General features: G+C 35.3%; 1 protein-coding gene across 5 annotated transcripts in view; it reads left to right on the top strand.

The window, feature by feature from the left end:
* Window positions 1–13,091, top strand: part of dpy (fibrillin-like protein dumpy) — a 385,379-nt gene that overhangs the window by 131,143 nt on the left and 241,145 nt on the right. For all 5 annotated transcript variants that reach the window (XM_087351382.1, XM_087351381.1, XM_087351380.1 and 2 more), the window contains exons 9-19: window positions 395–649; window positions 3,207–3,326; window positions 4,545–4,916; window positions 6,074–6,196; window positions 6,346–6,480; window positions 8,046–8,279; window positions 8,679–9,194; window positions 10,263–10,448; window positions 10,623–10,874; window positions 11,586–11,813; window positions 12,828–13,031. In XM_087351382.1, the coding sequence (XP_087207508.1) occupies window positions 395–649; window positions 3,207–3,326; window positions 4,545–4,916; window positions 6,074–6,196; window positions 6,346–6,480; window positions 8,046–8,279; window positions 8,679–9,194; window positions 10,263–10,448; window positions 10,623–10,874; window positions 11,586–11,813; window positions 12,828–13,031 (2,625 nt within the window). The remainder of the gene's footprint in view (window positions 1–394; window positions 650–3,206; window positions 3,327–4,544; window positions 4,917–6,073; window positions 6,197–6,345; window positions 6,481–8,045; window positions 8,280–8,678; window positions 9,195–10,262; window positions 10,449–10,622; window positions 10,875–11,585; window positions 11,814–12,827; window positions 13,032–13,091) is intronic.

Here is a 13,091-nt window from a genome sequence, read left to right as displayed (position 1 = left end):
CATAATTTGGACTTCTTCCGAGATATTGTGTGTTTTCACATATTTGTTAAAATCATATATAATTATGACCAATGGGCTTTTTGAGAATGTTAAATAAAAGTATACTCTGTAACTGGGTTTTCAACCTGAGATGGACTAGAAAAATTGTAGTCAGTTTTATAGTATTCAAACTATATTTGACTCTGAAGAACAACAAACTGAATTACTTGAGTTTAAAAACTATTGTTCTTACAGATAGCTATTAAGTTTGAGTTGTGAAATGCTAACACATTAGCACTATAAATATGTATTAATCTGAAAAGCAGAAACAGATTAATTCAGTTCTCTTAGATTTAAGATATGTTACAATAAGTCTAAAATAATGTTTTCTTTGCATAACTTAAATCTTTAACAGACATTAATGAATGTGAGAAAGCCAATGGTACAAGTCAGTGTGGAGGGAATGCAGAATGCGTGAATACACCTGGTAGCTTTACATGCGAGTGTCCAGCGGGCTACACAGGGCTGCCCAATCAAGAGTGTCTTGACATAAATGAATGTGGCCGTTCCAATACTTGTGGCATCAATGCCAAATGTTTCAACATTCCGGGATCATTCAAGTGTCTGTGTCCACATGGATTCAGTGGAGAAGGCAGTTCATTTTGTGAAAGTTAGTCTTGTTGATTCTCATGCAGGTTCCTCTCATTTCTTCAGCCGAGATTACCTACATTCTCTTTTATTATTTCTGTAAGCATGTCTGCCAATGGAATGTCAAATATATTTCAGCTTCAAGAAGGTTTCTTCTACTTTGTACCATTCTGTGGAATGCTTTGTGATGCTGATGAATTTTTCCATCTGCGTTCTTGTAAAGTGCTTGTATGGAAAATGCAAATTTCTTATTTTAAGTTATTACATTGACCTTGTCACTGAAAGATGACTTCAACAAATCGTTTATTGGGTTATGTATATTGCTTTCTTCTGCAGATATTGTCTGTCATCCTTCTAGCGTAATTTTGAAAACTTGCTAAACTCCCTAAATACTTCTTTTCAGTATATCTGTCAAACTGTGCTTGTATGTATTATTCTTATTTGCTTGTAGTTGTTCATATTTGAGCGAAGGACTCCTGTTTGCAGCTCAGTTATATATTTTTCATTTGTAGTTATACATTGTTTTGGAAGATAGAATTTTCAGGATTCTTTTATTCAAAGGAAAAGTTTCTTCTTTTTTACAGTTAATGTCTTGTCAGGAAGCAGTGACTCTTCGTCATGTAATGACATTGTGTATTATTTCTACTGTTTATCTCATGTTCATAAATGTTATTATCAATAAAATTGCTTCTTCTTCCAGTTCTGCTGATCTTCATGTTTTAGACTTATTTGTCAGTTTTCTGTTTACAGTACATATCTTGGTTTTATCATCTGTCCTGAACTTCTATATGTCTTATTATTTATTATTATGCATGGTAAAACTGTTACTCATTTGTTTTTGTAAATCATGTTAAGGTGAGAAAGTTTGAATAGCAGATTCTACAACTGATTCTTATTTTGAGCAATAGAAGTACTATAGTAACCACTAATAAACTAATAGATAATTGTGGTGTCCAGTCCATTTATTTTAACATTATTTCCAAACTTATAGATATTTTATCCATCTTTCATTCAGAGTTTTTAAATCAGTGGGTCAGAATATCTTATGACAATTGCAGATGCTCTTAAAGGATATTGGTTTTCTTGCATTAGTTGTATACACTTGGACAGTGTATTCAACTAAATACAGTGTGTCCGTAAAATAATGGTGGGGTAACAAACAGTCATAGTTTTGGAACAAAGTAAGATAGAGACATGAAATAAAGAGAAACTCTCCAAGAATCTTACCTGTTCAGTAGATTTCGATATGCGCTCCTTTACTTGCCCTGCATACATCAAGATGATATTCAAGCTCTTGCAATACAAGACCGAGAACATCCGGTGTGATAGATGAAACAGCTTAAATGATCCGTTCTTTGAAATGGTCCAAATTTGTTATTTGGACAGAGAACACTTGTTGCTTCACATAACCCACAAATAAAAATCCATAGGGGTAAGATCTGGAGAGCGTAGAGGCCAGGCTATCCACCCTCCTCGTCCGACCCATCGCTGAGGAAATGTTTGGTTTAGGTAATCCCGCACGAATGTGGAAAAATGTGGAGGAGGTCCATCTAAGTGGAGAATGAAATTCTCCGGTATTTGGGGCGCTGCAAACCCTTCTAACATATCCAGGAAGTTCTTTCCCATCACAGTTTGTTCAGCAAAAAAGAAGGGGCCAATAACTCTGTCTCGTCCAATTGCGCATCACACAATAACTTTTGGGCTATCACGTTGATGTTCCATAATCACATATGGAGGTTCATTACCCCATATTCTAACATTATGCTGATGGACTCGTCCCGAAACATGAAACGTAGCCCCATCACTGAACATAAACTTGTCTAAAAATTCCTCATCATGATCTAACCTATCCAGAATGTCTGTAGCAAATTCTAATCGTTTAATTTTGTCCTGTGGATAAATTTTATGTAACACCTGAATTGCAGTGCCCCAAATACCGGAGAAATTAATTCTCCAGTTAGATGGACCTCCTCCACATTTTGCCACATTCGTGCGGGATTACCTAAACCAAACATTTCCTCAGCGATGGGTCGGAGGAGGAGGGTGGATAGCCTGGCCTCTACGCTCTCCAGATCTTACCCCTATGGATTTTTATTTGTGGGGTTATGTGAAGCAACAAGTGTTCTCTGTCCAAATAATAAATTTGGACCATTTGAAAGAACGGATCATTTAAGCTGTTTCATCTATCACACCGGATGTTCTCGGTCGTGTATTGCAAGAGCTTGAATATCGTCTTGATGTCTGCAGGGCAAGTAAAGGAGCGCATATCGAAATCTATTGAACAGGTAAGATTCTTGGAGAGTTTCTCTTTATTTTGAAGATTATTTCATGTCTCTATCATACTTTGTTCCAAAACTATGACTGTTTGTTACCCCACCATTATTTTACGGACACACTGTACATAAATAATTTAATAAGGATTGATTGAAAATTATTTCAGGACTTAAGTTGAAAGTATGCCAGGGCACCTGCATTTAAAATAATTACGTAGGTTTACTTACACAGAATTTTGTTTAGACACATTGCAATTGTTAAAATATATTGAATATAATAATGTGAACATGAAATATGACTTTCAGATGTAAATGAATGTGATGGCACCCCATGTGGTGAGAATGCTTTGTGTATAGACACTGTTGGCAGTTTTGTCTGTACCTGTAAAGAAGAATTCACAGGTGACCCATTTAGAGGATGTGTTGGTGAGTAGAATAAAATAAAACAGAATCAAATTTATTTACATTTCTTCACAGTGCAAGCCAAGACTGTAAAACATGTCATAATATGAGTAAAATGCTTAGTAGAAAAACAATAATTAATACTAATGAAAATATAAATGCACAGTTATTTCAGCTGTTTATATAAATATTTGTAATATTTAAGAAGTCTAATTTGATTTAAATTCTTCTATAGTGGAAGGATAAAGTAACAGATCATTTTACAGTTCAGGCTAAAATTTAACCACATTATAATTTAAACTTATGTTAGATGAAAGAGTATTGAATCACTTTATTAACATGTATATTTAAATGGAGTGGGTGACAAAGAGCCCCTTGCACTATGACCATTAGTTGATCTTTTGTGTATCCCCATTCTTCTGATCTGCCAGTAGTCATAATGTACTTAGCAGAATCTCATGAATATCACCTGGTACCAGAAAATGTGTGCCCAAATGGTGAAATCATAAGTCTGGTGGCCATAGTCAAGGCCTCCCTATAGATCCCAGGTCTTGTGAAGTCCCTGGATCTTTGAAGACGATTAACCTCTTAACTAGGATAATGCTCTCAGACCATATACCCCAGCTGCCATAAGCCCCCAGCACTACTTTAGTTCTTTCTAGTTTTAAGCTTTTTTTGTGCTTATTAGGTAAGGCCTATCTATGGAACAGTTGTCTTCTCAGCATCCTTTGTTTGGCTGATGCTGTCAGCTCACCAATGTGGTTTGCCAGAATTACTGGCTCCATGCTGAGCGGGATCAACCTTAAAGTCTAAACTCTGTGTGTCTTATGAGCACATTGGCAAGGGCCCCCTTGAATTTATAAAGTGCCATGTATCCCACTTTCCGTATGCCCCTGGTACTACTTTGTCTGTCCCTACCTTATTTATGCATAGTCAACACAATTGGCATATGCAGGTCATGTTTGTGCCTTGTATTTATACTATGCAAGTCAGAATTTTAAATTTGTTCATGTTTTCCATGATGAACAACAATAAAGAGAGTAATAATTTGCTTGCAAGGGGAAGTGATATTTACTTCCAGAAAATATAAATTATTAATAATTACCATATTCTTTTGACTTGCCATGCACAGGACAAAAATTTGTCACAAAACTCACAGGAACTATTAAAATGTGCAGTAATAAGAAACTGAAGCAGAAAGTTGATTTCCATGGTTAAAAGTGATGTCTGTGTTATTTTCAGATATCAATGAGTGTGTAGCTCTGGACAAACCATGTGGAACAAATGCATTCTGTGAAAATTCATCACCAGGTTATAACTGTATCTGTCCACAAGGATATACAGGCAAACCAAATCCAACTGTTGCATGTGAACAGGTGGATGTAAACATTCTGTGTAAATCTAACTTTGACTGTGTGAACAATGCAGAGTGTATAGATGGGCAGTGTTTCTGCCAGGATGGCTTCTTAGCCCAGGGGGCTGTCTGTGTGGATGTAGATGAATGTCAGAATCAGCCATGTGGCCCCCTAGCCATCTGCACTAACACACCTGGAAGTTTCCATTGTGAATGTGAACAGGGCTTTGTGGGTGCACCACCCAGGATGAAATGTAAAGGTATGGAATCACTGTCAATATTATTTTATGTATTTCTTAGATAGTTCACTGTTTAAAATATCTGTCCTACTATTGTTATTAATTTTGTAATTGTTTTTAGCAATGAGGTATTACTATTATGTTCATCATGTCTGCATTTGTATATTTAACAGCTCCTACTCGATAAATGGTTTACACTAAAGTTCAGCACAATGAGTCCATAAGATTTATCACAGAAATGTAATGTTGGTTACAACTGGTTAACATCAATTACAATTTTATTTGAACACTGAATCACATGTTTGGATATATTTTTATACAGCCATACAACTTACTACACAAACATTCATAATGTCAAGATTGAAGTGTGGGAGAAGTATTAAAAAAATTTGAAGTCATGTCCACTTAAGTCTTTACACCATTGCCCTAATTACTTAAGAGCTAGTGGTCACTGTTATTAGCAAGATTTTCAGTATATTGATACAAATTGAGATACGTAATGTCATACAGCTCTAACATATTTATTATAGTTATATAATATCAGACTACTGCAGCCAGTCTATAAGATGAAACTTAGCTTACTATGATGAATGAATGAGGTACATAATGAGGGTAAGATGACTCTTTTCTGCCCCCATTCTGTAAGCTGTAGTTCTCTGCTTTTACCCTGTTATTTTACAATATTGAGAAATATTTTATATTACTTCACAAACCTTGGCACCCTATTCAATAGCCTCCTTTGTAGGAGAGAAAAGATATACTAAACAAGTGTTCAGCTGCATTAGAGCCAATTAGCTAATCAACCAAAAGATGGCAGGAGATGCTTGAAATTAACCAGAAATGGTAGGAGAATCTTAAAATTTTAGCAGTTACTTTTGGGTGCTTCAATTAGAAGGGACAAAAATCTAAGTGAATAGGGAATTTCAGATACTTTAGGCAGGAAATGGTTATTGAAATATGAGATATTTAACTTGTAATAAGTAAATAATTAACATTATTGAGCAATTTGCTGGGCTATAAATTACACAGCTAACATATCTATAATATGCACAGTTGTAAATAATTAATTCCTTAAAAAGTTATGATTTACTCACAGTGTCATGGTACACAGGTTTCAACTACAGAAGATGCAATTAATGCAATAATAGTATGTTACCATGTTGAAATGTTCTTTACAGCTCCCTGTGAGGATGTGAAATGTGGATCTCATGCTTTCTGCAAGCCTGAAGGTCAAGAAGCATACTGTATTTGTGAGGATGGATGGACTTTCAACCCAAATGATGTTGCTGCTGGTTGCATAGGTGTGCTTTTCCATAACTTATTTTAATGGCTAATCCAGAAATGTATTTAACTAAATTTACATTTATTTTAAAATATATTTATTCTGGGACTGTTATGATCACTGTAATCTACTCTGCATTCTTGTAATTCCTCTTTTATTCACTTCCAGATATTGATGAATGTGACAAGCGAAATGGGCCATCAGGTCGTTGTGGTACCAATGCTGAATGCACAAACACTCCTGGAGGCTTTGCATGCCAATGCAAGCCTGGGTTTTCAGGAAATGCCTACAAGCAATGTCTAGGTGAATATCACTACATGGTTTTCTTTTAAGATTTTAAATTTCACTGTCTCTTATCCCTGCCTATTAATCTCAGTCTAGTAATTGGGACAGACTAAAAAATACACTGCCCTTAGAAATGATGATATGTTGTTCTCTATGTTGAATCTATATGACGTGAAATATAAGTGAACAAGTCATTAAAATTACTTTTAATTGAAACTGGCTGAACTCAACTCATAGATATATTCTTAAATTTTGTGTTAAGCAGCTGCTGCATATTTGAAATTTCTTAAGATTTACCACAGGCAAAAATCTTACTTACTTCAGTCCACCACACATACATTCTCTTTTATAAAAGTAAATTCATAAATCCTTATAATAGTTCTGTAACCATGTTAGCAAATTAATGTTTCATGTCTAGAAACAAATATGCATAAATGAAGCCTCCACAGGTACAAATTTGGAAACAGGTATATTTTCCAAAGTTAAAATAATCAGTGTCCATTTGTGTAATCAGATAAGGAATGCAGGTTAATCAATCTTCATAATGAGTCACATGAAATGTGGGGGGGGGGGGGGTCTAAAAGTTGCTCTGCCATATAAGATTTGAGGTTTTCACGGCGGTGAGTCTGAAGATTCCTGTCTTTTTGCTCTGCCGTAGTTTTATTAATGAAAATATTTTGTTAGTTTAGAAGATTGAGAGGCATATTTGATTTAATCGCATGCCCAGATGTCACAAATTTAGAAAAGAAGCAACTTAAAATTAAGAAACCATGAAAGCTGGCCTGCAAATCATTTGAAATTTGAAAGTAAAGTGTCATGTTGCAACTAAATTTATAAAAATACAGAATTTAAATAGAACATGAACATAATAAACTTATTATTCAAACTATAATTTCTTTTGGTTGTAAGTGTTTATCCCTAAGAGGTGAAAGAGATAGTGACCTCTAAATGTTCTGAAAGCAACATCAGATATTGGCAGTAATTTTTGTTCCTTATTACCTTAGAAGTTTTACTGAGCCAGAAATTTCTAAGTGACAAAAACCACTTAAAGTACAAAATGTAAAGACAGCCATCTGTAACTCAATATTTTTTAATAAATTTACAGTCATGGTGAATTCTGCTGACTGTTTCTCGGTGTTAACCAGCTACAAAAATGGACATGTTTGGAGTGGAAGAGTTTAGTATTCATATTAAGTATGTTTAAGAACATAAAATTACAGAATACTTTCTGTAATTTGAGCCTTTAATAAATGTTACGAGTTCAGGTTTAGCTGAGACACATTATAATATCTTGAGAGGTAGGGCTTAAAAATCAAATCCCTATCATAACAAGGATATGACAGTACTTCAGCAATGAGTATCAAGCTAAATGGTGAATAATTGAACATTTGCCAAAAGCACCTATATGCAGTTTACATCTGCTGTGCTGTTCGTAATCTGAATTCAACCATCACTAAGATTTGTTTAATTGCTATCACAAGAAATTACATGGAAATTTTTCTCAATAGATTTCTGAAAATTCTTGCCTGTTACAAGGATCAGCAAAATAATCTTGACTGAAATTTGCTTATTTATTTTTCCAGATATAAATGAATGTAGCCGTAGTGATACGTGTGGTGCGGGTGCCCTTTGTCAAAACATGCCAGGTTCATACAAGTGTGAATGTCCTGAAGGATCTGTACCAGATCCTGATCCACAAACCAAGTGTACTGGAGTGGTCACCTGCTCTGCAGACAAAGACTGTCCAGGAAATGCAATCTGTGATGATCACAAGCGTTGTCTCTGTCCAGAACCCAATGTTGGAAATGAATGTAGACGTAAGTAAAAGGAAATTAGCTTCATGTGCTGTATACACCTCGAATGAGCAATTCATAAACGTTTTAAAATAATGTTTACACTTTAGAATAAATCTGATTGGTAATAAACACCAAAGAAATATATTTTACTTAATACAAAATAACTATTATTACCAAAAGGAAATAAGCCTGCAAAACCTTTTATTTTAATTTAATATATAATTTATCTTAGGTACTGAAGATAACTCATATCAAGAGATGAATAAGTTATGAATACTTATGACAGAAGTTGTATTTTTGGTTTGAGTTTAAGTCAGTACATGATAATGTACACTTAAAGTTTAGACTTGTGTGTAAGATTAGAGTAATGAGTAACAATAGGGCTTTTTCAAATGTAATGGAGTTTATTTCATTTCTTAGATCCATGTGAGACTGTATTCTGTGGTCCAAATGCACAGTGCATGCTGATCAACAATGAAGCAAAGTGTCTGTGTAGCACTGGATACACAGGCACGCCCGATGGAGCTAGTGGTGGCTGCGTGGATATAGATGAATGTGTGGCAAATCCATGTACCTCTGGTGCAGTATGTAATAATGAACCTGGTAGTTTCTCCTGTGAGTGTCCTGGTGGCACCAGTGGCGATGCCTATCGAGAAGGTTGTACAAAGGAAATACCATTCAGTTGCTCAAAAGACAAACCCTGCTCTGGATCAGAGCAGTGTGTAAGAGATGAGTTTGTTGGTAGCAGTGTTTGTATCTGTCAACGCGGTTACACACGAGATCCTGAGACAGGAAAATGCAGGGACATTAATGAATGCTTAGAACTCAGAGATAAGCCTGCTTGTGGAATGAATGCTGTATGCAGAAACCTTCCTGGCAGTTATGAGTGCCAATGTCCACCAGGATTCAGTGGAAACCCATTTGCTCTGTGTGAAGGTATGAGTTCTTTCTTCAGTTTGAAACCTTTACATTCTTTATTTATAAGATATATTTTAACTTTGTAACATCTGCCTGGAAAATTTGCAATTATGGTATTTTTGAGTTCAGATGTATAGAATAGAACATAAAGGTATTTAAGGTTAGCATTAGGTCGGCAAAAAATGTATCAAAAATGTGGTCAAATTTCATACATGTACTATAGTAAAAAATCTATATGGAATTAAAGGCAATCCATAATGTTCAATATTTATATCATCTCATAAGCTTTAACCAGTTAAGTGGTATATTATTAGGCCATAATCTCTCCTTTAGTATATTATTAAAAGTATCTGCCATTTAAATGTGTTATAGAAGCCATTTAATTCTAGAAGTTTTGCATTCTTATTTAAAATATATTTTTTGGTCATTTTTAATGGAGATTATAAAATGAGCAGTGTTTGAAATATCAATTGTCAGAGTTCATATGTACATATTTTCAGGTACAGAGCCCTCCCATAAAAGTTAATATTTTTTTAAATATTTAACATCCTTTAATGTTTATTCTAGATAACTGACATCACTGACAAAATTTCAGTTGGGATAAAGACATTATTGATGTATTTCTGACTCAAACATTTATACATTATACAATTCTGATCAGAGTTTAAGATTTAAAATTGAAACATGATACAGCATCCAATACCACCGCCAACAAAACAATGTAGGAATATATTGCAGTTGTTTTGCAGTGACCTGCTTGACTCACTGGTGACGTTGTAGATGGTTCATTAACAGTGTGTGAATATATATTGTATTTACTTTTCTCTATACAAAGCATCTGTGGATGAATTAATCAGCAGTATATAATTGGTCATGAAAACATCTTCTGCAATCACATGATATTATGCAAACTGTGGAATCAGTATTCAAATGAACAGACTGAATCATTCATAACATTGTTGCACCTTCAGTGGCACACGTTTTGTTTCATAGTGTCAACCCATTTTGTAGCATACAACATAGCACATACATGTCATAACCACTACAATAAAAATAACATATGTGGACTGATTATGTATCTTTCAGAATGCAATACTCTGGAATGTCAGTGTCAAGCACCTTACCAAATTGTCAATGGCAACTGTGTACTTGCGGGATGCTCAAAGGGAGAGCCTTGTCCAGCAGGAGCAGAATGCATTACAGTAGCTGGTGGAGTCAGTTATTGTGCTTGCCCAAAAGGATATAGGATAAGACATGATGGCTCTTGTGAAGGTGAGAATCAATACATATCTGATGAAGATCAGTTCCCATCTAGTCTAATATCAAAGTTAATTGCTGCTCCCCGTGTTGAGTACATATGAAGACTTTCTTTCAGTTACACTCTCTAAGAAGGCAATTTTAACACCATTTTTGACAATACAGTATTATGCTTCTTTGTACTTCTAGATATTAATGAATGTGAAGAGGGAAGGCAAGTGTGTGGGTATGGTGCCGAGTGTGTTAATCGACCTGGATCACATGAATGTGTCTGCCCACGAGGTTACACAGGAGACCCTTATAACAGTGTATGCTCACCTAACCGTGTCAAATGTGTCAATGATGGTGACTGCTCTCCTAATGAGAAATGTGTGCAGCCAGGTGAATGTGTCTGTCCACCACCCTTCTTCACCGACCCACTGGATGGCAATAAGTGCAAAAGTATGTATACAATACATCAGTATGTCTATTAAAATTTATAAAATTAAATTATCTTCATTGTATATTTATAAAGCTAAGTAATTCTCTTTTCCCCTCCATAATGATTGTCATCTCTTAGAAGCATTCTTCATTCTAAGACCAAGAAAGAACAGAAAATCATGCTTTCAGAGAGTGACAAAATTAGTATACAGCACTTGCATTTAAATATCTGAACCAGAACTTTGTACATTGTGGTTTAGGTATGGAAGTTCAATTTGTTACTTATGAGCGACATGTCATCTACAAAGTGTTTCTGTGCTCCTTTCAAGCATTTGTAGTGACAAAACAACAACAATCATAATCATCATAATCAACAACATTTAGTTCTGACTGAATGCTGTGATTTGTTTCCTTATTTGACAATCAAATTGTAATTTTTGTGTCTACATTTTATGTACAGATATTCACATGTATGATATAAAAAAGTATTTGATTTGTTGTAGTGTTTTGACTCTTGGGTTGATGCTTGTGGTATATAAAAAGAATCCAGTAACATTTTTAAAACTGGTGATCATTTAAGTTACAATGTTTACTACTGCTTTAATAAGCAATTCCTAGTCAGATTTCTTCTTGATCACTATATTAGCATGCATTCTAAGCAAAAGAAAATATGCTGTGTAAATTTAGTTCAATTGGAGTCATATGTAAAATAATGTGTATTGTTTGATGAAGGTCCATGTGAACGATTTCCTTGTGGTATCAATGCGAAGTGCACTCCAAGTGATCCTCCTAAGTGTATGTGTCAGACTGGCTACAAAGGAGATCCCTTTCATGGCTGTGTGGATATAGATGAATGTATAGATAACCCATGTGCATATGGAGCACACTGTCTCAATGAGAAAGGAGGCTACAAATGTGTGTGTGCACGAGGAATGACGGGAGATCCTTATAGGGGAGGATGTGAGTACAGTGATACTTTTTTCCTTTTTACATGTAGTCCAAAACTCTGATTTGAAATAGTTTAGGAACTCTTGAATATGAAAATAAAGTTGAAAATATTTTATTAATTTAGCTAGAATGTGTAAGAATATTAGTGTCTAAACACATTTAACACACTTGTCTTTCATCAGTTACTGGTTTGTCATGCAGGAATGTACAAAATGAGTGCATACTTTATGTACCATTATTAATAGAGCTTCACCATTTTGAGTTCCACAAATAATAAGTTGATTCATGATGAAGAAAATCAAAAAATATGTTCATAAAAGCATATTCAGTAAAAATTCCAGTAACAGTAACAGTAACAGTTTATTCGGTCTTTTTATGGCAAAAGAATCTCTGTAATTATGTTATATGAGGTGAAGCTTTCGCAGCGACTGCAGTTGATGAAAGATTCTTGGGCTGTAAGCCACATCAGGTGGCTGAACGGTGAACAAAGCATATCTTCTGCCAACATTTCAAGAACAATCAATGTTCTCATTCTCAAGGCTGCTGGGTGACCAGCCTGTTCCTTTGTTGTGTGCTAGCTGGTGGGAACTGGTGGTTGACAGCAGGTAGTAATGATGTTGTTGGACCTCAACCACCAGTTCCCATTGGCCAGTGTGAAACAAAGCAACAGATGGGCTACCAGCAACATTATTATGGCTGCCATCCACCACCAGTTCCCATCAGCTAGCATGCAACAAAGGAACGGACTGGTTACCCAGCAGCCTTGAGGATGAGAACAGAGATTGTTCTTGAAATGCTGGCAGAAGATATGGTTTATTCACAGGTCAGCCACCTGACACTTCTTGTAGCCTGGTAATCTTTCATCAACTTGTAATTATGTATTCAGTGAGAGAATTAAATTGTATTCATTCCTTTCTGTGACCAATTAAATGATTAGTGTTTATTTACAGCTGTTACATGCATTTCAGTGTAGGGAAATTTCCATATCTTTATTGATGGTAGTTAATGAGTCTTTTCTTCTTTCAGGTATTGGTTCAGTTGCTCCTAAAGGAGAATGTACTGCAAATGAACAATGTGCTGACCAATTAGCATGTATAGAGGGAACATGTATTAATCCATGCAGCAAGTTACCCTGCGGAGCTAATGCTTATTGTGAGCCAGAGAACCACGCTGCTTGGTGTCGTTGCACTGTTGGTTTCAAGGAAAGTGCTAATGGAGAGTGTGTATCTGGTAAGAAGATATGTTGAGTTACTTATCCATTTTGATGTTTTTAGCACAATGTTTATCAGA

Source organism: Zootermopsis nevadensis, unplaced genomic scaffold, assembly GCF_977971745.1.
Source record: "Zootermopsis nevadensis isolate Lab colony 2312 unplaced genomic scaffold, Znev_1.0 Znev_ptg000019l, whole genome shotgun sequence".
Classification (NCBI taxonomy): domain Eukaryota; kingdom Metazoa; phylum Arthropoda; class Insecta; order Blattodea; family Termopsidae; genus Zootermopsis; species Zootermopsis nevadensis.
Note: the sequence above shows the minus strand (reverse complement) of the source record. Positions and strands in the feature narration are given on the sequence as shown.